At 42.0% G+C, this 24,625-nt stretch overlaps 1 protein-coding gene and 1 long non-coding RNA gene across 3 annotated transcripts in view; both read left to right on the plus strand.

Moving 5' to 3' along the window:
• LOC147613758 (alpha amino-terminal protein methyltransferase) overlaps positions 1 to 13,096 on the plus strand; it is a 28,593-nt gene extending 15,497 nt beyond the window's left edge. Inside the window, exon 8 of one of the 2 annotated variants that reach the window (XM_086781733.1) lies at positions 11,665 to 12,256. In XM_086781733.1, coding sequence (XP_086637859.1) covers positions 11,665 to 11,706 — 42 coding nt within the window. In that variant the 3' untranslated portion in view covers positions 11,707 to 12,256. Of the gene's footprint in view, positions 1 to 11,664; positions 12,257 to 12,805 lie in introns of those variants that run through there. The other variant, XM_086781732.1, reaches the window with a different exon arrangement.
• Positions 9,512 to 11,021, plus strand: LOC147613759 (uncharacterized). Its single transcript, XR_015263263.1, has 2 exons — positions 9,512 to 10,649; positions 10,727 to 11,021. It is a non-coding gene; the product is annotated as an uncharacterized LOC147613759 (long non-coding RNA).
• Positions 13,097 to 24,625: the final 11,529 nt, after the last annotated feature.

The following is a 24,625-nucleotide window of genomic DNA, read 5'->3' on the forward strand; positions in this document are numbered from 1 at the left end:
ATGTATGATCAGCAATTGATCTTAAATCAAGGGGCTTTTCAAGATCGTATGCTTGTTGAGCTTGGCAAAGCAGCAGGCAAGACATTTATGCCTTGAATCCTCAGAAATCAGCTTGCAGTCAAGGGGCTTTTGCCCAATTTCTCTTCGGGACTGTTGTATGCAGTGTTCGGGACTGTAAAAGTCTGATTTTCACTCATTTGGACAGCCAGGAGAGCATTTATTGCTACTGTACCTGCTGGTACAGATTTGGCACAGCTTTGTGCAAGTTTTGGCATGGCTGTACACTGATTTGAGTGGGAAAAGGTTCAATTTCAGCTTGCTACATCATTGGTGAGCACTTGGTATTGCTGTACAGTACTTTGGAAGGGCAACAGAGCACATTTAAGGTGCTGTCCTAAATCTGCAGCAACCAGATTTTGGTGATTTCATCACTTACAGTTGGAGAAAAGTTGCATTCTTGCTTCCGCAGTGGGAGACAAAGTTTAAGAGAACAACTGTGAGCACTTTGTGTGCTTTTGGTGCAGTGTTTGCACATTTTGCAGGGAGTCAGGCATTGACAGGTTGCATATTGCTATGGCAACCACAGGTGAGAGCTCTTCATTGCTTCACATCAAGAAGCTTGAAGGCTCACATAACTATGATATTTGGCAAACCCAGTGCTATAATGTGTTGCTCCAGAAAAAGCAGCACAAGCCTATCAAAGAAAGGGGTGTAAAGCCCGCTTCTCTTACTGCTGAAGAGTGGGAAGATATGGATGAGCTGGCAAGATCTACTATCATGTTGTCTGTGTCAGACTCTTTACTTTTTAGCATTCGGGAAGAGAGACAGCTCGGGGAATGTGGCAGAGATTGCAGGACTTGTATGCCCAACAAAGTGCCTCAAGCAAAGTGTATTGGTTGAAGAAACTCATAGGTCTTCAGATGAAGGAAGGGGCGTCTATTGCAGTCCATTTAAATGAGTTTAATGGTATTGTCAGCCAAGTTATAAATCAAAAGTTGGCAATGGACGATGAGTACAATACCACTTTTCTCTTATGTACTTTGCCAGAGAGTTGGGACACATTCAGGACAGCCACATGCAATTCGAATGCTATGCTGTCATATGCAGATGTTGAGGGTGCTCTTCTTCAAGAAGAGATGAACAGGAAAAACAACTCTGTTGGAAAGTCCAATGCAATGAATGCACGTGGGAGATCCCAGCAAAGGGGAAAAAGCCAAGAACGGGGAAGGAGCAAGTCTCGCTCCAAAAAGGACTTGGAATGCCATTATTGTGGCAAGAAGGGACACATCAAAAAGCAATGCTATAAATGGAAAAATGATCAAAAGGAAAAGGAAAAGGGAAAGGGCAAAGACAAAGACAAAGATGAAGCCAAAGATGTAAAGCCAAAGGGCAAAAGTGGAGTCAAGATTGAAGAAATCAATGTGTCACATGTAGGTGACAGTGAGGATGAGGTCCTATTTATGTCTTCACTTGATGCCCATTCACTTCTTACAGGTGGTCATGGTATGCACTCATGGATCATTGATTCAGGTGCCTCCTTTCATGTCACAGGTTGCAGAGACTTGTTTGTCAGGTATACTGCTGGCAATGAAGGAGTGGTTTATTTGGGTGATAACCATGCATGCAAGATTCTTGGCAGAGGTGATGTGAGGCTTGTGTTTTCAGATGGCTCACAGCTTATGCTCCATGATGTCAGGCATGTGCCTGACATCAAGAAGAATCTGCTTTCTACTGGACAGCTTGATGATGCTGATTATGTTACCACATTTGGTCGTGGAAAGTGGAAAATTAGTAAGGGCTTACTGGTTGTTGCCAGAGGCTCTAAGGTGGACACTCTTTATTTCATGCATGCAGGTGTTTGTCACCATGCTAATGTAAATGCAACCGAGCTGCCGGAAATTTCTATGTGGCATAGCCGGTTGGGACACATGAGTGTCAAGGGAATGGAGCAATTGTCTCGTTTGGGTTACTTGCCTTCTCTAAAGTTCTCTAGTTTTCAGTTTTGTGAGCATTGTATATATGGTAGGCAACTCCAGTGCCCCCACAAGAAAGCTCTTGGGCAGAAAGATGCTCAGTTAGAGCTCGTGCATAAAGATGTATGTGAGATGCCTCAGCTTTCTTTGGGAGGGGCAAAATATGTGTCTTTTATTGATGATGCCACACGTAAGGTGTGGGTCTATCCTCTTCGTTTGAAGAGTGATACATTCTCAGTGTTTGAGAAGTCTGTTGATCTTGTTGAGAATCAAACTGGCAAAACACTGAAGACTTTGCATTCCGACAATGGTGGAGAGTATATGTACAAACAGTTTCAGGACTTTTGTGATGCTAAAGGCATCAAGAGGGAGCTCTCTACTCCTTATGATCCTCCACAAAACGGGACAGCAGAGAGGATGAACAGGACCATTCAGGAGAAGGTCCATTCTATGTTGTCACATGCTGCGTTACCTCATGGTTTTTGGGCTGAAGCTGTTATGACAGCCGTTCATCTAATAAACAGGTCACCTAACACGAGGCTTGGTGGGAAAGTGCCAGAGGAAGTATGGACAGGGAAGCCTCCGTCATACAAGCACTTGAGAGTGTTTGGTTGCGTTGCGTACGTGCACATACGCAGGGAAATGCGCACCAAACTTGATCCTAAGTCTCACAAATGCATATTCCTAGGATATGGTGACAGAGGTGAAATGGGGTATAGACTTTGGGATCCCGTAAATAGAAAGATTATACACAGCAATGATGTCATTTTTGATGAAACATGCATGTGTAAGGAGCCTGCAAGGCAACAGGAGCCTAGCAGAGTCATCTTTGATGATGATGGACATCATGGACAACAACCAAGGGCCGTAAATCAGCCATTACAGCAGCAAAACCAGCCCTTAAATGGTGCTGAAAATGGTCCAAATGGACAGCCAGAGATGGCAGAAGATATCCCTATGGATATGCCACAGTTGGAGGAAATACCGGGCATGATATTTCAGCCCTATTGCATGGAACCAATGGGTGATATGCAGGCTAGACAGCAACCTGCAAATGATGGTCATTGGGTACGGAGGTCTACAAGACCCTCCAGAGCCCCTGACAGGTTTGTTCCAGGGGTTGACTACTTGATGCTTACTGACTGTGGGGAGCCCTCATGTTATAAGGAGGCTTTACAGAGGGCAGACAAAGCTCTTTGGGAGCGTGCCATGAAGTCAGAGATGGATTCTCTGTACAAAAATGGAACATGGAAGTTGGTGCATTTGTCTGCAGGCAAGAAGGTTTTGCCATGCAAATGGGTTCACAGGCTCAAAGTTGCACCAGATGCAAAGCCAAGATACAAAGCCAGGTTAGTGGCTAAGGGCTTCAAGCAGGAATATGGTGTGGACTTTGAGGAGATCTTCTCTCCAGTGGTCAAAATGACCACACTTAGAGCTGTGTTAGCTTTGGTTGCGCATGATGATCTGGACTTGATTCAGATGGATGTGAAGACTGCTTTTCTTCACGGTGATCTCCATGAGGAGATATATATGCAACAGCCAGAGGGTTATGCAGTAAGTGGAAAGGAGAAGCTTGTATGCAAGCTGAAAAAGAGTCTTTATGGGCTCAAACAGGCACCAAGGGAATGGTATCATAAATTTGATACATTCATGAAATCCCAGAAATTCAGGAGAAGTGACATAGATCACTGCTTATACACCAAGAAAGCTTTGGATGGTAGTCTATTGATCCTCATCTTGTATGTTGATGATATGTTGATTGTCGGGAAATCTCGTAAGGAGATGGATGTCTTGAAGCAGAGGCTGCATCAAACCTTTGATATGAAGGATTTGGGTGATGCAAATCACATTTTGGGTATGCGGATACTTCGGGACAGAAATCAGCATGTGTTGTATTTGTCTCAGAAGGAATATATCGGCAAAGTTTTGTAAAGGTTCAATATGGACGGGGGGAAGAAGACTAGTACTCCTTCGTCTCCATATGTGAAACTCAGTGCTATGGACAGCCCACAGTCAGACAGTGGCAGGGCTGATATGGCCAAGATTCCGTATGCTTTAGCTTGTGTGGCAGTCTCATGTATGCCATGGTTGCTACTAGGCCGGACATTGCATTTGCAGTGGGAGTGGTTTCTAGATACATGGCCAACCTTGGCAAGAAGCAGTGAAAGGTGTCATGAGATACTTGAAGGGGCACACAGGATATGTGCATTTGTTTTGGCAAACAGGATGCATTGGTGCATGGTTACACGGATTCGGATTATGCCGGTCATCCAGATAACCGGAAGTCTACTACTGGTTATGTGTTTACATTCACAGGAGGTGCTGTGTCATGGATATCCAGGATGCAGAAGTGCACAGCCTTATCTACTACAGAGGCCGAGTATATTGCAGCCACAGAGGCTTGCAAGGAGGCATTATGGCTATCTCGGTTAGTGGTTGATTTGGGTTATACAGGGGATATTCCATTGTTGCATTGTGATAGTCAGAGTGCCATCCAGTTGGCAAAGAACCCTGTCTTTCATGCAAAGACGAAGCATGTGGATGTGAAGTATCACTTCATCAGAGAGGTGATAGAGAACAAGAGGAGGACCAAGTCGGCAAGTTAAATATCATTTTATGAATTCAGAACTGGCCGACCAGCAGTCGGCCAGCTGCTACATTGTCCAAGGCCCATATAAAAAGGCTCTAGGACTCATCATTGTAAGTATTCCACCCACTAGGGGTGTGGGTCACTTAGAGGTCCCATAGGGGACAGAATTTAGGGTTAGGAACCTTTTTATGAAGGCAGCCCATGGCTGTACAGATATGTACCTTTTTGTACCATAGTATATACTGAAATTCCAGCACTTCTCACTCTCTCTCTCTATTCTCTCTCTACCTGCGTTTTTGCATCATGGTGCGTTTTCGCATCAGAAGGTTTCCAAGAGTGTTTAGGGCTGAAAGAAGACTACCCAGAGCTTCCGCGCGTTACATGTATGTTGATGATATGTTGATTGTCGGGAAATCTCGTAAGGAGATGGATGCCTTGAAGCAGAGGCTGTATCAAACCTTTGATATGAAGGATTTGGGTGATGCAAATCACATTTTGGGTATGCGGATACTTCGGGACAGAAATCATCATGTGTTGTATTTGTCTCAGAAGGAATACATCGGCAAAGTTTTGTAAAGGTTCAATATGGACGGGGGGAAGAAGACTAGTACTCCTTTGTCTCCATATGTGAAACTCAGTGCTATGGACAGCCCACAGTCAGACAGTGGCAGGGCTGATATGGCCAAGATTCCGTATGCTTCAGTTTGTGTGGCAGTCTCATGTATGCCATGGTTGCTACTAGGCCGGACATTGCATTTGCAGTGGGAGTGGTTTCTAGATACATGGCCAACCTTGGCAAGAAGCAGTGAAAGGTGTCATGAGATACTTGAAGGGGCACACAGGATATGTGCATTTGTTTTGGCAAACAGGATGCATTGGTGCATGGTTACACGGATTCGGATTATGCCGGTCATCCAGATAACCGGAAGTCTACTACTGGTTATGTGTCTACATTCACAGGAGGTGCTGTGTCATGGATATCCAGGATGCAGAAGTGCACAGCCTTATCTACTACAGAGGCCGAGTATATTGCAGCCACAGAGGCTTGCAAGGAGGCACTATGGCTATCTCGGTTAGTGGTTGATTTGGGTTATACAGGGGATATTCCATTGTTGCATTGTGATAGTCAGAGTGCCATCCAGTTGGCAAAGAACCCTGTCTTTCATGCAAAGATGAAGCATGTGGATGTGAAGTATCACTTCATCAGAGAGGTGATAGAGAACAAGCAAATTCAGCTTGTTAAGATTCATACGGATGACAACCCGGCTGATCTGTTGACAAAGAGTTTGCCTCCGGAGCGGTTTGCTCATTGCAGACACTTGATGGGCATTGGATGAGGCCAATTTCAGCCTTGATATGGCCTTGTATATTATCATGTACATGCTGATTTTTTCTTTTCCTTTACTTAAGGACACTTTGCCTTTAAGTGGGAGGTTGTTGGGGTAAAGGCATTATGCCCACCCTTATAGTGTGTACAAGCCCATAAGTTATAGTACATAGTACACTTAGTACTTTTAATATACTAAGTGCACTATGTGTACTAGTGCAATATACATGTGTGATAGGGGAGTCACACACTCAATGCTTGAGTTGACTTATCCCCACAACTCTCTCTCTCTCTCCCTTGCTTCTCTGTGTATGTCTCCCACACATGAATAACTCTAACCCTAATTCTAGCTCTCCCATTCAGAAGGACATAGAGGCACATGTACGTGCATGTATCACTTGTCAAAAGGTAAAATTTGATAGGCAAAAGGCACCAGGTTTGCTTCAGCCATTGTCTATTCCCACGCAACCATGGGAAAGTATTACAATGGACTTCATGATGGACTTGCCATGGACCCAACAGGGTAATGATGCAATTTGCACAATCGTGGACAGGTTTAGTAAGCAAGCTCACTTCTTGCTGGTCAAAAAGACCATCAAAGCTGAGCATAAATATATCTTGCACGAGTGTTCAAGCATCATGGAATGCCGAAGTCCATTGTGGGGGATAGAGATCCCAGGACTACAAGTCTCTTTTAGCGGGCCTTATTTGATAACATGGGCACCAAATTGGACTTCTCATCAGCTTATCACTCTCAAACGGATGGGCAAAGTGAGGCTGCAAATTCAGCCGCGTTGGATCTCTTGAAATGTTATGTGGCGGTCAGAAGTTCTCTTGGGAGAAGTATTTACCGCTTGTGGAATTTACATACAACAAAACGGTGCATGCATCTATGAGAAAGGTCTCGTTTGAGATTATTTATAGTGAGGTGGTTTTTCCACCCATCCTTTGCACAAAGGATTAGATATTTGCAGTTGATGAGTATGTAAGAGACTTGGATATTGCTTTTGCTCAGGTGCGGACAGCTATTGCAAGGTCACAAGACAAACATAAAAAGGTTGCCGACAAGCATAGAAGGCGATTGGATGTTAAAGAGAATGATTGGGTATTGTTGAAATTTGAGAAAGCAAGACTTGCAAAGAGGCCTGGCAAAGAGGGTGCATATCCTAAGCTTGCAACCAAGGACTATGGGTCTTTTCTAGTGATCGAGAAGATCAATGAAGTGGCTTTCAGATTGGCATTGACTGTCACCAATTGGCTGACCATTTGGTCCATCTCCAGTTTTTGCGTCTCGTTCACTTGAGGCCAGGCCAGTGTCTCGTGTGAAGAGGCCAGTATTTTGCTGACATGGACGGGAGCCAGACTGGTGCCACTCGTGTGTTAGCAGGATGGTGTTGTATGGACGGGAGCCAGACCGTGTATGACCTGGACTGTGTTTGACCCATGGGATTGTCACGCCATGGAAGAGCCAGTATTCGTGCCGTGTTTTGCCTATGGGACTGTCACACCATAGGGAGACTCGTGCCTGGAACTGTGTCTTACCTATGGGACTGTCACTCCATAGGAAGACCAGGTTTTTATGTTTTTATGTCGTGCCAGTTTTGTGCCGACAGATATTTTGTACTTGTTCCATGAACGGGAGATATGTCCATGTTACTATTTGCACATGCACACATATTTTGCATGTTTGAAACTGTTTTCGCATGACATGTATTTGTGTGTTTGCCTGCTTGACGTGTTACTTACTGAGCGGGGACGCCTGCCAGTGAGTCGTGAAGTTTGCTCTGTATTCTGACGAGTTTTGGTGCATGTGAATAGGTGGTAAGTATGTCGCACATGTTGTTTTAATGTTTCATATTCTAACATTTTATTTTATAAGGTTAGGTGCTCACATTTATTTAAAAGTGGGCACCCCCTTTGGGCACCCACTTAGGGGCCAAGGTGGGGAGCCCCACTTTAAGTGAGTGTGGGGGTGGGCATGGTCACCTACCCACACTAGTCCCCCCACATGCATGCGTGGAATTCACTAGAGAAGACTCCACATTAATTTTATAAAAGAATACCTCCTCCTTCAAGCGTGGACATCACCCGATTACTCCATCCACGTGAAGATCAAGAAACGTCGCCTATGCTTCTGCTCCTACAGCAACCAGGCGCATGTTTTTACCTCTACAGCTGGCGACTGCATCTCAGGCTGCTGGCTGCGTTTCTGAATAACCAGGCGCATGCTTTTACCTCTCCTGCAGGCGACTGTTTCACTCCCATACAGGCGTGAGTGTGCTCGTTCTCTTCATAGCAGGCTGCGCTTGCTTTTCCCAGGCGGCTGGCTGCTCTACGACTGCACATGCTACAGGCTGCCCACCATCTATTGGCAACCTCACCTGTATGCTGTCCAGGCTGCGCTTCTGGACCATCTGTGGTGGCTGTACCCTCTACCGGTTCCCCTTCTCAGCAGGCTGTGTGAGCTCTCCTGCAGGCGGCTGCGTCACATCCTATACAGGCGACTGTACCTATTCGCCTGCAGCTTCTACTCCCCACAAGCGGCTGCAGCAAGTATTCTGCTCCTACACACAGCAGCCAGGTCTCTCTCCTCCCTTGCAAGTGGATGCTTCTTCTCTCACAGCAGGCGGCTGTGGTTTCTTGCGGTGGTACTTGCCTTGGTGGTTCACCACGAGGCGATTGAGTCTTCATCAAATGGACTTCGCATCTCATGGGTGGCTTCATCATACCACGAGTATTGGTTCTCTATCAGCTATCCACAAGTAAGTGAATTTTAGATTTAAGTAAAGTATTTTGTGTTTAAATCTGGTAAGGGATTCCCGACTCCCTATACGGCCAACACCCGTTCGGTGCCGGGTTGTCCAAGCTCTATTGGAGAACCACGGTCCAAAGGTGCTGAGATCGGGAGAGCCAGGCGTTAGTACGAGAGCGCCTGTTTGTGCGTGGTCTCGGAACACCAGTGAGGCGCTCTCCGCGGAGTTCAGTGAAAGCACAGGACCGTAGAGATTGGACCACACTAGTGGTCATTCTGCTTCGAGCTTCTACATCGAAATTCGACTTCGAGCCTATTTGTTTGGTACTGTTTTCATATGTACATGGACATTATCTGGTTCTTGGAACCCATGGAGCATTGTATTTATTAAATACTCCCAATAAATATATCATATATTGAGGGGGGGGGTCGGCCCGTTCCGGCCCCAGTGCTGGTGTCCATCTTTCCATTTCATTTCATTTAAATTTGAAGTTGTATTAAGTTGTCCATTTCAAATTTGTGGTTTTAAAGTTGTGCTATTAAGCGTGTGGGTGTCCAATGGAGTCTTTCCCACTTGACGGGATCGGTTTCATTGACTAGTCATTGGCACATACACAATGCTTTTCATGTGAGTCTCCTTCATAAGTATGTAGGTCTGGAGCCTAGTGAAACGATCATTGAGGATCCACCAGAAGTGGATGAGCTTGAGGAGATCTTGCAGCCAAAGCAGATTGTGTATCACAAGAACGCAAGCTTGTTGTGCAGGCAAAGTTGTCAGACGTTACCTTGTGAAGTTTAAGAAGTATTTTTCCATTGATACTAAATGGGTAGGTGAAGAGTTCTTCAGAGATTGCCTGTAGGGCTGCATGTGCTTCAGACATATTTGAATGCTTTTCAGTTGCGGACAACTCTTTAGAAGCCGGAGGGGATGTCACCATTTGGCTACCCAACTGGTCCTCCCGTGCTTTCTCATCATGTATGTACATTGGACTGGTGTCCATGGCAGTTGTATACGTCGGGGATTGGTGTCACTCATGTGATACAGTGGACTTGGCTTTCCGTTGGGACTTGTGCCTCTGTGTACATGCCCGGAAATGCTTGGTGGATTGGTGTTCCATTGGGTCTGGTACCTTGTGGACTTGCCTGGAGCACGTCTATTTTGGTATAGTCTCATGAACGGGGATTGTCCATACCAATGTTGAATTGCATAGCATCTTTATGTGCTTGCTTGCAATTGAAATTGCATGCTGTTTTCATACTTGCTTGACCAATGTGTAGTTCCAGGTAAGGGGATGTCCGCCTGTGAACTGTGCGTGTGAAACTATCTGCTGACATGGTTATGTGGCATATGACAGGTGGTAAGTATTGGTCATAAACCTAGCCTTAGGAGTTAGCACTAATTTAAAAGTGAGTGTGTTCACATTTCATTAAGTTTTGGGCGACCAAAACTCACTTATAAATTATGACCAGCTCGGTGTTCACACACACTGATATCCCGAGGTGGACAAAACCCAATGTCAACCACCCAGACCTTATTCCCTTTGTGTAAAGGGGGTAACCAGCCACGTGTCCTTTCTAGCGTGCTCCACAAAGCACCTGCATGCCACCTAGAGTGGACAACTCAACACCTCACTCTTCCCTCTTTCTCTAGAAGAAGGCGCCTCCTTCACGAGGGCTTTTTGGCTATATTTTTTGCACTTTCTCCTTCCCATTCCAAGCTTGCTAAGGTGTTTCCCAAGCTTCTAAGAGTGTTTCCGGGTGCTATTCACTCTCCTACATACTCCCAATGACTGAAATTCAGCAAAATAGCTCTCTTTTTTATTGTAATTTCTGGTCTTTTTTGCTGAAAATCGTTTCTCATGTTGAACCACAAGGGAAGCTTGCCGAGGGTTCCCTTCATCCTCTTGAAGACTTTTGTCGCGAAGAATTGCGACAATTTGAAGACTTCAACACTTCAAGTACTTCCATCGCGAAGACTTTCGATGTCATCGACTCTACTTGCAGTTGGTAAGCTTTTATGCTTAAATATGGAAGCAAGTAGCAGGAGGGAGGAACCAGATTACAAGATCACATACCCTGTGTAGTGTTCTCTTGTCCTACATGCTCTCTTGCAGATTGTTGCTACCATGTGTTGGTGGAACAATAGAGAGCAGATGGTAGGGAACATGGGCACTTGAGAGGGTAGTGTGAGTTGCAAGTCTACACCGACAACCATTTGTTTGAAATATTGTATTCATATGCATTGGTATGGAAATTTGGTCAGAAATGCCCATGACACTATGTTGATTCTCCCAAGATCAATATACTTTATTTGAGGGAGGGGCCGGCTGTTCCTGCTCATTCTGTGTCTCTTGTCAATCCAGCAAATTACTTCTTGTATTGAGCATGTGTCCATCAAATCTTAGTGTATTTAAGTGTATTGATTAGCATTGTGTTCTACCAAGTTACATTGCGTGCAATTGCTCTTCCACGACGAAGATTCTACACCAACAAACTATCTTGTTTGGTAACATGTTTTCATTCATGTTGTTCATGGAAAATCTGGCTTGAAGAGCCCATGGAATTTGTACAAGAAAGTACCCCTTTAACATACATCAATATTAAAAGGAAAGGGAGGGGGGGTGTTTTCGGACCGTTCCGGCTCCAGCGGTGGTGGTATTGTGCAAGTTTAATTTTCAGCTATGTGCTTTGGCTTTTTCTTGTGCTGTGCCAATTAAATTAAGTGTTTTAAGTGATTTCTATTATGTGACGTGACCAAGAGTGTTCACACCTGTCTGTGGGATGTCTGCCCATTGCCTGGCATGCTCCCCAGGTTGTTTCTTGTCCTACTCCTTTGTCCTATGGGCTGCCCAACCTTTTCTGCATGTACTCAAAGAGGGCTCAAACTGCTGGGAACAGCTGCATCGTTCCTGTTACATGATTTGACCCGATTTTACTGATTTCTAGTGTCTGGTACATGGCCTAATAAGCTGCTAAGTATCTGTCCACACATTAATCCCAAGTGGGTTACAAAACTGTGCAGGGTTTACACATGGAAGATTGCCTAGAGCTACCCAAGCCTTGACCGAGAATTTTTTGGCTGACAACACAATGTTCCTTAATACTTATGCATCGTAAATTTGACCAACTCATTTTCAATAAAATAGGTTTCTTATGCTACAAGATGCCTTGATCACTGATCGTCATGGCAATTTTCAGAGACATACAAGATTGGACAATATCAAGCGCCTTTACATAACACTTCACTTTCTTTCTCTATTGTTTTGATCACCGACCTCTCCCTTGTTTTTACCATCACTTAAGTGTCAGTATTCCAGCTTAGATCACTTGCTAGCATTTCTAAAATTCGTAAATCCCATGGAGATGAATTGTAAAAGCCGATAGTGATGACATGCCATTTGCCTCAAAACTAGCTCCTTAGTGTGCCTAATTATATGTATTCTTTTGCATGTAATTATTATGTCCATGTGGCAACCAAGTGAAGGGTGCATGTGACACCCATGCTTTGGAGAAAGGAGTGTCTGGGTGTTGTCTTCCTGTCTTCAAGAGGGTGTGTTTGCAAGAGTTGCTCTCTTGTCTTACTTGTTAAAGCAGAGACTAGCACACTTTGTTCATGATTTCACAGAAGATGGAATTCTTTGTGAACAAATGTTGGTGGTGGAGAAATTTTTTCCCCTTGTCTCCACCTATTATATGCTTCATACCTTACGTATACTTGTATGTATGCATGGATGGATGTTTGTGCTATTACATATGTACATGATGCATATGAATGCATGTATTTCATATGTATAATGTTTGTCCTGGCGTGTGCGCGTGCGCCTGCGCATGTGAGAGAGAGAGGGAGTGGCTCTTTTTGTTAACTTGTTCAAGCAGAGAGTAGCACATTTTTGTTCATGATTTCAGAAAGGATGGAATCCTCTATATGAACAAACATTGGTAGGCCCTAAAGTCTTCTATTGTGGTGGAATAAAAAATTGTTTCCTTATGTGTACGGGTGAATGTTTGTGCTGTTACCCAGGTGTAGTATAGTATGCATATGAACACATGCATTTTCGTGTGTGAAAAGTGTGAATTGTTGTCCTGGAGAGAGAGAGAGTGAGAGAGAGAGAGAGAGAGAGAGAGAGAGGATTTTGAGATCTATATTGCATTGCTTGTGTCAGTTGCAAAAAGGATTTCCGAAGGAGCTTTTTGCTGTGAGAATGTATGCTTTAACCACTCAACCAGTTAAAGCTTCTGTAGTAGCACATCAGACCAGAGGAAGGACCTTGAATCGGCCACGTGTGATAGTATAATAAACAGTCTAGCATGTTAGCACAGTTGCAGATAGGCAAAATTTCAAAATCTTTGCTGTCTGCAACATCATAATTAGAATCATTCTTTATCCAACATTTCTTCGGCAATTGTAATGAGTGAATGATCAATAGACATTAGTTTACCATGGTGTTGCTTTACATCTGTTATTGCATTTGTAAGCCTTAGTACTGGTGCTTGTGGAATTGTGCCATTCAAAATTTCAATCAAACATTCTAGTGTAGAATACATTTGCGAACTAGCTTCACTGAAAAGATTAATCACTACTATATGCGGGGCATCTGTCTATGAAAATTGTCTGGTCTTGGCTCTGTTTGTTGTCTAGTTTATGTGCCCTTCAATTTGCATCTTTCCTGAAACCGTGTTCGTAGTTGACATATTTTCTCTTCTTAGTTGGTTGGTAAGTTAATTCCTGGCAATTTACGTAGGAGCTGATGGTCATTGTGGGGGTGGGATAAGTTCTCATCATGTAGCGCCTGTTAAAGAATGTTATATTAGTTCTACTTTTCTAAAAAAAAGTTTTCGCCTATGCTTCCTTGTCCAACTGTATTTGGGTGCTTTGATCATAGGTCTTGTATTTTATGATGAAAAAGACAGGGTCTGTCCCTTTTTGTCTTAAACAATTTTGTATTATGATTAAAGTAAGGAAAGCTCGAGTTCTACCATGTGCAATTTTAATGCTTGTTAACGTGTCACCATGAAATCATCCTTCTCAATGTCAAAGCTTAAAAGGGTTAGTTGTACCTTCTATACGGCAGGTTTTACTCGCCGACAATGTTTGCCTGTTTCCTTGGTCTATGGCTCATGCTCTTCCTATACTTTTGAGAACATTGTAAAATATGATACGTGGCAAGCCATTTCCCATACATTCATTATTCTCTTATTATTTACAATATTCAAAGGGCAAGCACACTAGTACATGAAAGCAACCGATCCATGCACTCCGAGGAAAATTTCACCAAAGGGGGTGCACAACAATTACAAGCTACAAGACCCATCATTGCAGAAATAGTTAAGAGAGATGAGTCTATATCAAGAGTTGAAAGAATACTAGTGTTATAAAGTTTGTGGTCTGCATAACCCACTGCACTAATAGAGGTGAGTTTACTAGTGTTTATGAAGTAAGAGGTAAACCTAGAAGCACTCATAAGAGTCTACATGACGCCTATGACATAGCCACCTCCTCTTCACGTCCTCTTCACGAAATACTAAAGCAGACATCGACCAGTGCTCCATCCTAACAAAAGCCCCATAGCTAGCGACCCTCTTAACAACAAGAAAGAAAGATGAGAAAGTGAGTGTGCTTGAGCTCATTCTATAACCACCTAAGTGAGAGATCGGTACCCTTGAACCATTTCACTCCCACATTTCAACCTTGCAATCAATGATAAGAACTTATACACCTGATGAAAAATGATTGGTGAGGATAAATTAACAAAACAAAGCAACAATTCTACGTTTTAGCATCTGTTGATCCCCATGGGTCTCAATGAAGCAACTAATCGATAACAATACAATTTCAAATGCTTCTTCATCCATACTTTGTCTCCCAAAGTTTACAATTTCAAGAAATAGGCCCTTCCATTGTGGTCCTTGATGAGAGAGCAAAGACTTGATAAATTCACAATTGGTATTGATTATTATTATGAATCTAAATATGAAATGAATCAGGTATAAAGAGAGGGTGCTATCATTTTCTTTATAAAGGGAAGAGGGCGTTAATTATTTTCTTTATGGCCTCGTTCTCAGGATATACATGAATATATGAAAGTCTAGATGAATGTATGAAAGTCTAGATTTGGGCTTAGACCATAACGGGGACACATTTTGGTCTAATGTCTTGTCTAAAATGAGACAAAGGTCTGAATATTGTAGGATACATGCTTTTCCCATTATCTTCTGAACGCTTGCTTCATCCTTATATGTAGCTTATATCTCATATGTAAGGATAATCCCTTTTGTTAAGATTATAATATATGCCAGTGGTCGCACTTTGGAGCTACACTACGTGGGCTAGAGTCCAAACACAAAATCAAAATAGTCTTCTTCTAGCGATAGTGAATTCAAGTACTCCAAAAACTTTGGAAACTAATTGATAAACAAATCTCAACTCCTTATTTTAGCAGGAGAAGTTTGAATATGTTCCCATTCTTGGTTAGAAATATTTTAACCAAAATTATTAGTCTAAATAGTATTTACGTTAATCCATTCATTAATAAGTAACTAATAAAAACCATATCATTAAGAAAGTTAAAGAACATAAAAAAAAATATGAGGAGCAAGAAATCCACATATCTATGTATCCTTGGCAAGGCTTTTAAGAGCCTCATCTACTCTTGAGTGATGGCCAAGTAGCTATGCAAAGAGCCTCATCTACTCTTGAGTGATGGCCAAGTAGCTATGCAAAGAGCCATTACTAATCCCATGAACACCCACACAAGTGTTGCTCTGTGCCCCTCTTATGGGCTACCATACCTCCCAAGAAGGAACTCCACATAAACACCAATGGGAGAAGCAATAGACACAATAATTGTTGGGTGCTTACCAATGATTTGAGCTCGTGTCCCTTGAGGCTTCCCAAGCTCACTTTGAAAGCTCCACTTCTCTGAACACCACCTCCATGCTATCATCGCGAAGTCGCTCACACCACATATGCAAGGCAACCACCTCTTACTCTTCCACACATACAAGCATAGAAAAGGAACATGCACTAGAGTACACACACACACACACACACACAAGAAAAAGCAAGAGCTCTCATAGCACAAAGAGGGATTGTGTCTTTCCATTATGAGAAATTACCTTATATACAACTGGCCCTTATTCACACTTGGGTGCCTAAAACTTACTAACTAAGGCCTTGGGTGGCCAATATCTCACAATGTACAACTTTTATAGTGCCTTTGCATAACACTTTTTAATGTTCTCAAATGGAGGAGCATATTTGTTAATCCAAAATGGGATTAACATCCCCCCCTAGATGTAGGTCATGTCCGCAGAAACTGTTACCGAGGTCTAAAGACTTGGTCGTTGAACTCATGCTGCCTGTAGAAGTTGTGGTGTGACTGAAGCTTTTTTAAGGTTCTTCTAAAAGCTGAGTGAGATGTCCGGAACCGTGTGTCGACCATATCTTCAAAGGTTATATGCATGTAGCTTCTTGGAAGACACCTTAGGCGATGATAGTACAACATCATTCCCCTCTCATTAGGCCCTGTGTTCATGTCGAAGAGGAGTTGCTCAGCATCAAAGCCATCATATTGCTCCTTTGGTTGATCAAGAAGCACAACGATGTCTTCAGAAACATGACTGTTGCCACGATAGCGGGGTTTGGAATATGATGCGACGCTCGTATCTAGGTCAGCATTTGTTGCCTATGTTGTGCTATATGTAAAAATGTTACTGGTACAAACTGCGGGAAATTATAGCACACATGAGAATCCCTTTGCTTGGCATCATGGAACTGCAGTGGGGTGAGTCTACGCTTAATAGGCATGTACAGAGTGGATTAACCCTTTGGGTTGGTGGTGACCACTAGTACTAGTGGCTATACTCACGAATTGTCAAGTATTCAATACATCACTCTAGCTGTATACCAAAATACTCAATGCGGGGATTGGTATCATCTGTTATGATGGCAGTATAATCCCCTCTTGCGTGAACAGGATGTGCCTTGCGCCACTTGCGAGGAAATAGTAACTAATTATGAATGTAGTAATTTTGATCTCGAACAAGTCCGCTAATTGGGGGTTTGCTAGCTTTGTATGCTTTGCCACATTTTTCCATAAAGTACCTTCTCCTGCAATTGGTAAGAGCTCCTCCCAATCTGGCATTGGTGCATGGAGAGGATGGGGCACATAAGGTTGCTGTGTTGATATCACTGCAGAATAGGCATTTTTGGCAAGCTCTTGCGGTTTGGTTTGAATGGTGTGATTTGCATAAACACCTTGAACATTAGCTTTGGCTTCAGTAACGGGTTGCTTGCCCTGATAATCCCTTCATATTCTACATATGACAAGGACTTAAGAATATTGCTGTCACTACAAGGCTCAATATCATCTCTTGGTTGAATGGGACGTACCTCTTGAAGCGGCCTTGGTGGAGACGAGTGGGGTGCTGGCATCTCCTCAAGGGGGCGAGAGTGTCATTGGGGAAATCTAAAGGTATAGAAGGTAGTCGAGAGAAAATATAGTTGGCCTCAGATTTGTTAGTAGGAGTAATGCTCGGAAAGGGGTGTAGTAATTTACTTGCCATAGAAGAGAACACAGGATAGGTAATAGGAATGGATGAGCCTTGTGTTTCTTCTTGGTCCTCACCTAAACTAGAGAGTGGGTGGTTGGGCTTGTTAATTTTCATGAACTCTTGGAGTTCTGTAGTAAGATCTTCTATGGTAATATTAGGATATTCTATATGTACTTTATCAAAGTTATATACCACATTAGTTATCATGGCCTCCAAATGCTTATGTATATTGCGATAAAGCTTTATAATACCAAACGGATGATAGAGGGTGGACATTAAGACATTTAAATGTTGGTGTGTATTATAAACCTCTAACCACTTGTGAGACTAATGATCCATTGATAACTACGTGCAACCACTTCGTAGAGGTGGCCGGTGTTGTGGGTATATCATCTCGCATAAACAAGTTGAGTTTGTTGACACTGTTATCCAAGATTCAGATTGTCGTAACACCCGACACCAACTACAGAGGTTAAGCACGATTGGATGCAAGGGATAGAAAAATATATCAACTGGATCCGTTAGTACTAAGTCACCCCTAAAGATACCCATAATGATAGTTGGATCGGCATCTCTCTTTGTAATTTGGTGAATTAGTGTTAAATCTTCTAAATTGAGGTTGTTAGTTAAGTTAATCTCATATTGAAGAAGGGAGAGGGTTAGTGTAGAAAAAAACAAGGTTAAGGTTTGAGGAGGGGCGCGAGGAGTTATCAGAAACAAACCTATCTCTAAGGCTCGTTCAATAAGTAGTCTCAATTCATTTGTAGGCTTCGTTCTTTCAGTCCTTTGCCTTATTGCCAGGTTGGTGCTCTAAGTCTTGTAGCCTTGAGTCTTTTGTTAACAAAAGGTCAGATATTGCAACCTCACGTACCATGCATGTAGCATCCAACTCTTCATATCTTTATGTAGATGCTTCTTGTGCCCTTCTTGCCGATGGTTCCATTGCATTAGCATCTTCAATCCTCTTTAGTTGTTCTTCGGCTAATAACTGGCTGTTTCTTAGCTGCTGATTAACATGATTAAGGACTTGTTTGTGGCTAGTCCCAGCATCTGATCTATTTGCAAAGATTTGGCAGTGATTACCTCATTTAAAGCTTTAATCTTTTTTGCATCATTGGCTTTGTATAAATGTTCCCTTTCAGCTTGAAGATTAACCTTTTTTTGTTATGCTGCAGTGACGGATTCAGTGAGGGCAACGATTTGCTTTGTTAACCCTTCTTCTTTGACCTGGAACATTACATGAGCCTTGTGGAGCTGCTTTGTATATTCTTCTTCTTCTCTCTCTCTCTCTCTCTCGCATTTGCCACCTCCTTTTGAAGCTGTTCTTTAGCTTGTTCAACTTGCGCTTGCAGCTCTGTGTTTTCTTTGATCCTTTGCACTATGGTTCTGCTGAGCATTTGGTTGTTTCCTTCCAACACCTGGTATCTTGCCTCTTGTTCTTCTACGGCTGCCTTCAAACTTTTGAGGATGGTGTCTCTGCAGTCATTTGTTCCTTGAAAATTTACACTTGGTCTAAAGCTTTCTGTACTTACTTCCAGAGAGTGGTGTTCTTGCCATAGAGCATTGGCGTAGTAAGTAGGTGACAACGCCAAACCCTCTACTCTTGTTCCTAAATAGATGCACTTGTGGAGGCCACACCTTCTGTTTCACGGAATTGTAATTGCAGGAAGCAGTCTAGGCCCTCCATTGTCTATTGCAAGAAGCAATCTGGCATTAAGTTATGCAAGAAGAAGTGTCACCAATTGGGTCCAGTCGTTGTCGCTTGTTTGGGCTTGTAGGTTCTTATGCTCTCTGTCTTTTTTCAGCTTCTTGGCCTTGCTCTGTAGTCTCTGGATGTACAGATGTAGCTTCTTCATTCCTTTTGTTATAACAACTTTTTGTGGCACAGCTTCTTCTGGGACCTTCTCTGCACCAATCTCTGTTGAAGTTTGGCGGATATGAAAGAACATGATCGCGGAGTGGGGAGAGGTTCTGAATGCCATATGTGCCAGGATTGGAGGGGGTGTTTGAAGAGTTAATTCCGAAGCTATGCTTACTGGCATATCAGAAAGGCTTATTCCCCTTGCCTCTTGTTGCTTCAACACCTGTTGATATGATGTAATGCCCTTGGCTAGTTCTGCTTCCAAGTGTTGTGATTCCTCAGCAAATTGCTGGTATTATGCCCCTCATCTTTTTGTCCTTCTTTTTCCACTTCCACTTCTTCAACTCTTGCATTTTTTCCTTTGTTTCTTTTGAAGAGGCTTGTCCTTCTTGCAGCTGTTCTAGGAGTGATGGTTGGCAGCTCTAGAGGCATTGCAGCTTGATGTACGTGTGCTTCCAGCATGCTTTCGAGAATTGGAAGGTCAATTGCATGACTGAGTACCTTGGTTAGTAAGTAGGGATTGCACACCTTTAATTGGTGTGATTTTAGGTAGTTTTCCATCTCTCAATGGATATACCATGCCCAGTCCTCCTCTTTTTCTTTATGTACTTTAGCTACACGATTGAGAGGGACCTTGTTATATCTGTCAACTCACTTTACCTGCATCATAATAGACATTGCTTTGTAGGAAACCCTTTTGAGCATATCTTCCATGGGGAGCTTCTCAACATTGTGAATATGTATCTGCATTGGTGGTGGCAATTACAGAGCCCCACATATTAGTTCTTATTAGAGTAGGACCTATTCTATTGTGAATATGTATCTGCATTGGTGGTGCCAATTACAGAGCCCCACGTATTAGTTCTTATGAGAGTAGGACCTATTCTATTGTGCCATCTGCCTTTGTTACCATTCCCCACTTGGTGGCTTTGTCATATGACTTGAGGTACTTCGCACATAAATTGGTGTTGATGGTACGAAGGAGGATTTCGGCCATTCTGCCAAGTCCCACTTTCTCCAACTTACCCTTGACCTCTATATCTTCCAATATTTGTAAACATTTGGGGCTATGGTATTGGAGCGTGATTTTCCCACGTAGCATCTGGATGTGTTTGTAGATAATGGAACCCTAGAAACTCTGTGCATATGGCCCAAGATAACTGAGCTTGGTGCCATGAGGTCCTCTCTTCCTTTGTTCCATCAGTGACCCTATGGTACTGGTTTGGGTCATGACTGGAGTCTCTGCGACTTTTGGTTTTGGTGTAACGGAGGAGGCCCATATAACAATGAAAAGAGCGTCAGCCCATAATGACTAGTAGGAGCTCATGGTCCTCCCCTTCTTTTTCTTTCTTTCTTCTTCTTCTTCTTCTTGTGTGTGTGTGTGTGTGTGTGTGTGTGTGTGTGTGATGAAAAGAATGTTAGTGGGGTGAGCAATAACATATGTATGAGTGCTCGTTGGGAAACAATGTTAAAATGTGAGAGCTTAAGTCGTGAAAGTTGAGGTGTGGGGCTTAAGCCGTGAAAGTCTTAAGTTGTGAAAGGCTTAATGCATGAAAGTCTTAAGTCGTGAAGTCTTAAGCTGTGAAAGGCTTAATGTGTGAAAGTTTTAAGCAATGAAAGGCTTAATGCGTGAAAGCTCAGGAGTAGGGCCTAAGTCGTGAAAGTCTTAAGCCGACAAAGACTTAATGCGTGAAAGTCTTAAGCCGCGAAAGTTTTAAGCCGTGAAAGGCTTAATGCGTGAAAGTTTTAAGCCATGAAAGGTTTAATGCCTGAAAGTTTTAAGCTGTGAAAGGATTAATGCGTGAAAGTTCAGGAGGGGGGCTTAAGTCGTGAAAGTTCAGGTGTGTGGGGATTAAGCCGTGAAAGGCTTAACCCATGAAAGTTCTTAATCCGTGAAAGTTCAGGAGTGGGTCCTTAACCCGCGAAAGTTCAGGGGCAGGTCTTTAACCCGTTGAGAGTTCAAGAGTGGGTCTTTAACCCATGAAAGTTTAGGTGATAAATCCGTGAACTATCAAAATTTTATATATAATGTTTTTGAGTGAGAATCAATGTGAGTGTGTATTTATAACGTCATAAACATCAGAGTGCGATTAAGTGCAGTGGTTAGTGCTAACCAAGGGTTAGTTTGAATTCCATCAAATAGTAAACTGCTATTTCACGGGTTTAGGAAACCCTTACCCTTGTGAGGTGATTAAGGGTGATGATACACATATCATGCAAGTAGAATAGATACAAGCTGTGGCGACTCAAAAACAAAATGATGATCATATGCAGATTAATGGGATAATAATGCATTCGATTGTTTTCATGTTAGGGAACAAGAAAAGAAAGGGAAGAATCCAAGTTAGGGGGCAAGCTCCTACCTGAAGCAAAGATCGCAAAAGCAGTGATAAATGGCAGACCGTTGGTGACGAACATGAATGCAAGCGATGAAGAATCCAAAGAAGACGAGCAGGAGATGAAGGCAAATGCACAAAAAAGAAAACAAGAAGCTTTTATGTTCTAGCCGCCGCCGTCGGTCCTGCGGCTAACTTAAGTGGGCAACCCACGTGTCAGTGCACGATTGGTCCATGGTTTGTAACCATTTCATGGCATGAAGCGGTAGGATGGTTCACGGCGTAAACTGTTTCAGCACATTTCACGGTGTGAAGCGCCAAGGTTGTTCACAACCTGAAACTATTTGATCCTTAATGCGTGTAAGTTTTTGATACCTTATGGTTTCCTATATGCTCAAACACCCCAAGCTACAAGTTATGCATTTTGAGAAGCATTGAATACACATGAAACAAATGAACATGTTTCATGGCTTTCAAATCATACTCTTTTACCTCGTACCCATTTACTGGGGAATGGATACCTCTTGTAATCTTCTCTATTTATTGCCATAGGAACCCATGTGGTGCTTTGGAACTTGTGGGAATTTGTTGTTTCAATCGCTTTAGTTTAAAGTGGGAGCTTCTAATTTTTCCCTCCATCCAATTGAAGAGTGCATCCACTGAATCCTGTGGAACTTGTTTTGTTTCTTGTGCATGTAAGTGCATGCCTTGTCCTCCTTGGTGGGTGAATTTGGCAATGTCACACTCTTCTATTCACTTGGTTGAATGAGTTTTTGTTGCCAGACCAACTTTTGTGCCTTTTTATCACTTGATTTAACTGAGAATTGGTTCTGTTTGTGTTGATGGTTCTTCACGGTTCTTCTGAAAGTACATGTAGTATTGGATCTTGGGTTGAACTTAGGTACCCATACTGCTATATTGCCTTGATAATAATTTTGTGCAATTAGTAAATCCTTTCAAACCCATTGCTTTTGAATACCTTGAGAATGGCGATTTTGATTAGAATTCTGCTTTCTGTCTTTTGTTAGCTTTCTTGGTCCCATGCCTATAGTCTGGACTTTTTCCTTTAATCCCCATGAGACCTTATTTGTAGTATCATAGTATCCTTGTGCTTGAAGTTGGGCTTTGGGAACCCACCGTTGATGGACTAGATACTTTTGCTGTTGTTTCTGTTGTTTCTGTGGTTTTCGCGTATGGGGGTAAGCTTGTGACATGGATGCCTTCTCTGGTATGACCGTTGCTTTCTATGGCATTGGTGGTTCCATGTCACCTGTCTCATTGCTTATTTTCCTTTGTTTAAGGGGCTCCATAATGGCATAGTAATGGTATTCTTGCCATCATGGAGTTATGCTGCTCTTTCTTCTCATTGGATATAATAATTATTGGCACAAATCCAGGATCGTCCAAGAATCATCTCTTCTTCCATGGATCCTACAGGCATAACAAACACCTTTCCCACCAAGGGATTATTTCTTATAGAAATATTAACGTTTAAAAATCCCACGGCTTTTGTAGTTAATAAATACACACTTCAAACTTGTGTATTTGTAGCTTTGAGGTGAGGTTTGTCTAGAGCTACCCATGTTTCATAAGATATCAAGTTATGCCTTGATCCCATCTCAATTACTGCAATGCTCTTTGCATGAAACTCTTTCGTAGAGACTTTTACACTGAGATGTGCCGACTCAATGTCCAGGTCATCCTCATCAAGAAGTGTGAGTGATTTGGGGATATCTTTACTCTAAAAGGGTTAATTTGATAAGTCCAGAGTCTCAGATGAATCCTTGATTACTACCCTTCTTTTAAAATCTTGGCAATTTCTAAAGTTTTGACCATTTTATTTTAAATATTTTTATCAGTTTAGGTAATGGTCTAATTGACTTTTATTCTCCTAATTAATTAATTTTACTTATCTTTCAATGTCTTGACCCTTGGTGAGTGTACACATGGGGGCTAAGGGGGTTTCTCTCAATACTTTTGCACATGGGGAATACCATTTTCATTTAGAAAAGGATATTCTTGCTTGAATAAATTTTTATTTTATGAGGTTTTAAGATTTTTTTAATAGCAAAAACAAGTAATTTCTCATTCTCTCTCTCTCTCTCTCTCTACATAATTACATAGTTTAGCAAATTTTATAATTAAAAAATTATAGGGCTAAGAGGGATTTTATATAATATCTGTCAATATTAGTAAGAGGGATTTTATAATATTGGTTTATCGGTTAATGTGACACACTCCACGCATATACAGGATGCCCAAATGCCTAAGGAGGCTTGGGATAGCTTGGTGAATATGTACACTATAAACACTAAAACTCAAAAGATGTAGCTAAAGTAGGAGCTACATAATAATGTGATGAGAGCAAACATGGTTACCTTCACCTTAGTCATGCTAACATCCAAAGTTATACATTCTTCTTATACATACATACACACATATATTTATTAACCTATATACATCTAGATAAATTAAGGTTAACAAAATATATATGTGTGTGTGTGTTGCATACATACATACATACTCAAATAAGTTTAGTGATTTCTTAATAAACTAGGGAATTAAGAGGCAATTCACATGTAGGTACACTCGCAATAGAACGATATTATAGAAAGGAAAAACATGCACATTGTAGAAGTTGCTTGCTTGTGCCGCCTTGATGTTTGAAAAGAATATGCCAGATTATTTTTGGGCTGAAGCAGTATTAACTGCAGTTTACATTATGAATAGGATGCCCACTAAAGTAGTTGTTCATGGCATGACACCTGAACGTAAGTTTACAAGTATAAAATTAGATGTTTTTTACTTGAAAGTTTTTGAATGTATTGCATATGTATTCATGAATGTATTGCATATGTATTCATGGCATGACACCTGAACGTAAGTTTACAAGTATAAAATTAGATGTTTTTTACTTGAAAGTTTTTGAATGTATTGCATATGTATTCATGATGAAGTGAGAAACCAAGTTAGATCTAAAGGCAACAAAATACATCTTCATTGGCTATGCTTTGGAGTAGAAAGATTATAGATGTTATAACCCTACCACTCCTGAGATGCAAGTAAGTAGAGATGTTATCTTTGATGAGATGAGTAGTTGGTATGCACCAGTGAAGGCAACTAAAGATGTAGATATATATATATATATATATATATATATATATATATATATATATATATATATAGAGAGAGAGAGAGAGAGAGAGAGAGAGAGAGAGAGAGAGAGAGAGAGA

Source organism: Cibotium barometz, chromosome 43 (genome assembly GCF_041138505.1).
Source record: "Cibotium barometz isolate CiBa-2024 chromosome 43, ASM4113850v1, whole genome shotgun sequence".
In the NCBI taxonomy this organism is placed as follows: domain Eukaryota; kingdom Viridiplantae; phylum Streptophyta; class Polypodiopsida; order Cyatheales; family Cibotiaceae; genus Cibotium; species Cibotium barometz.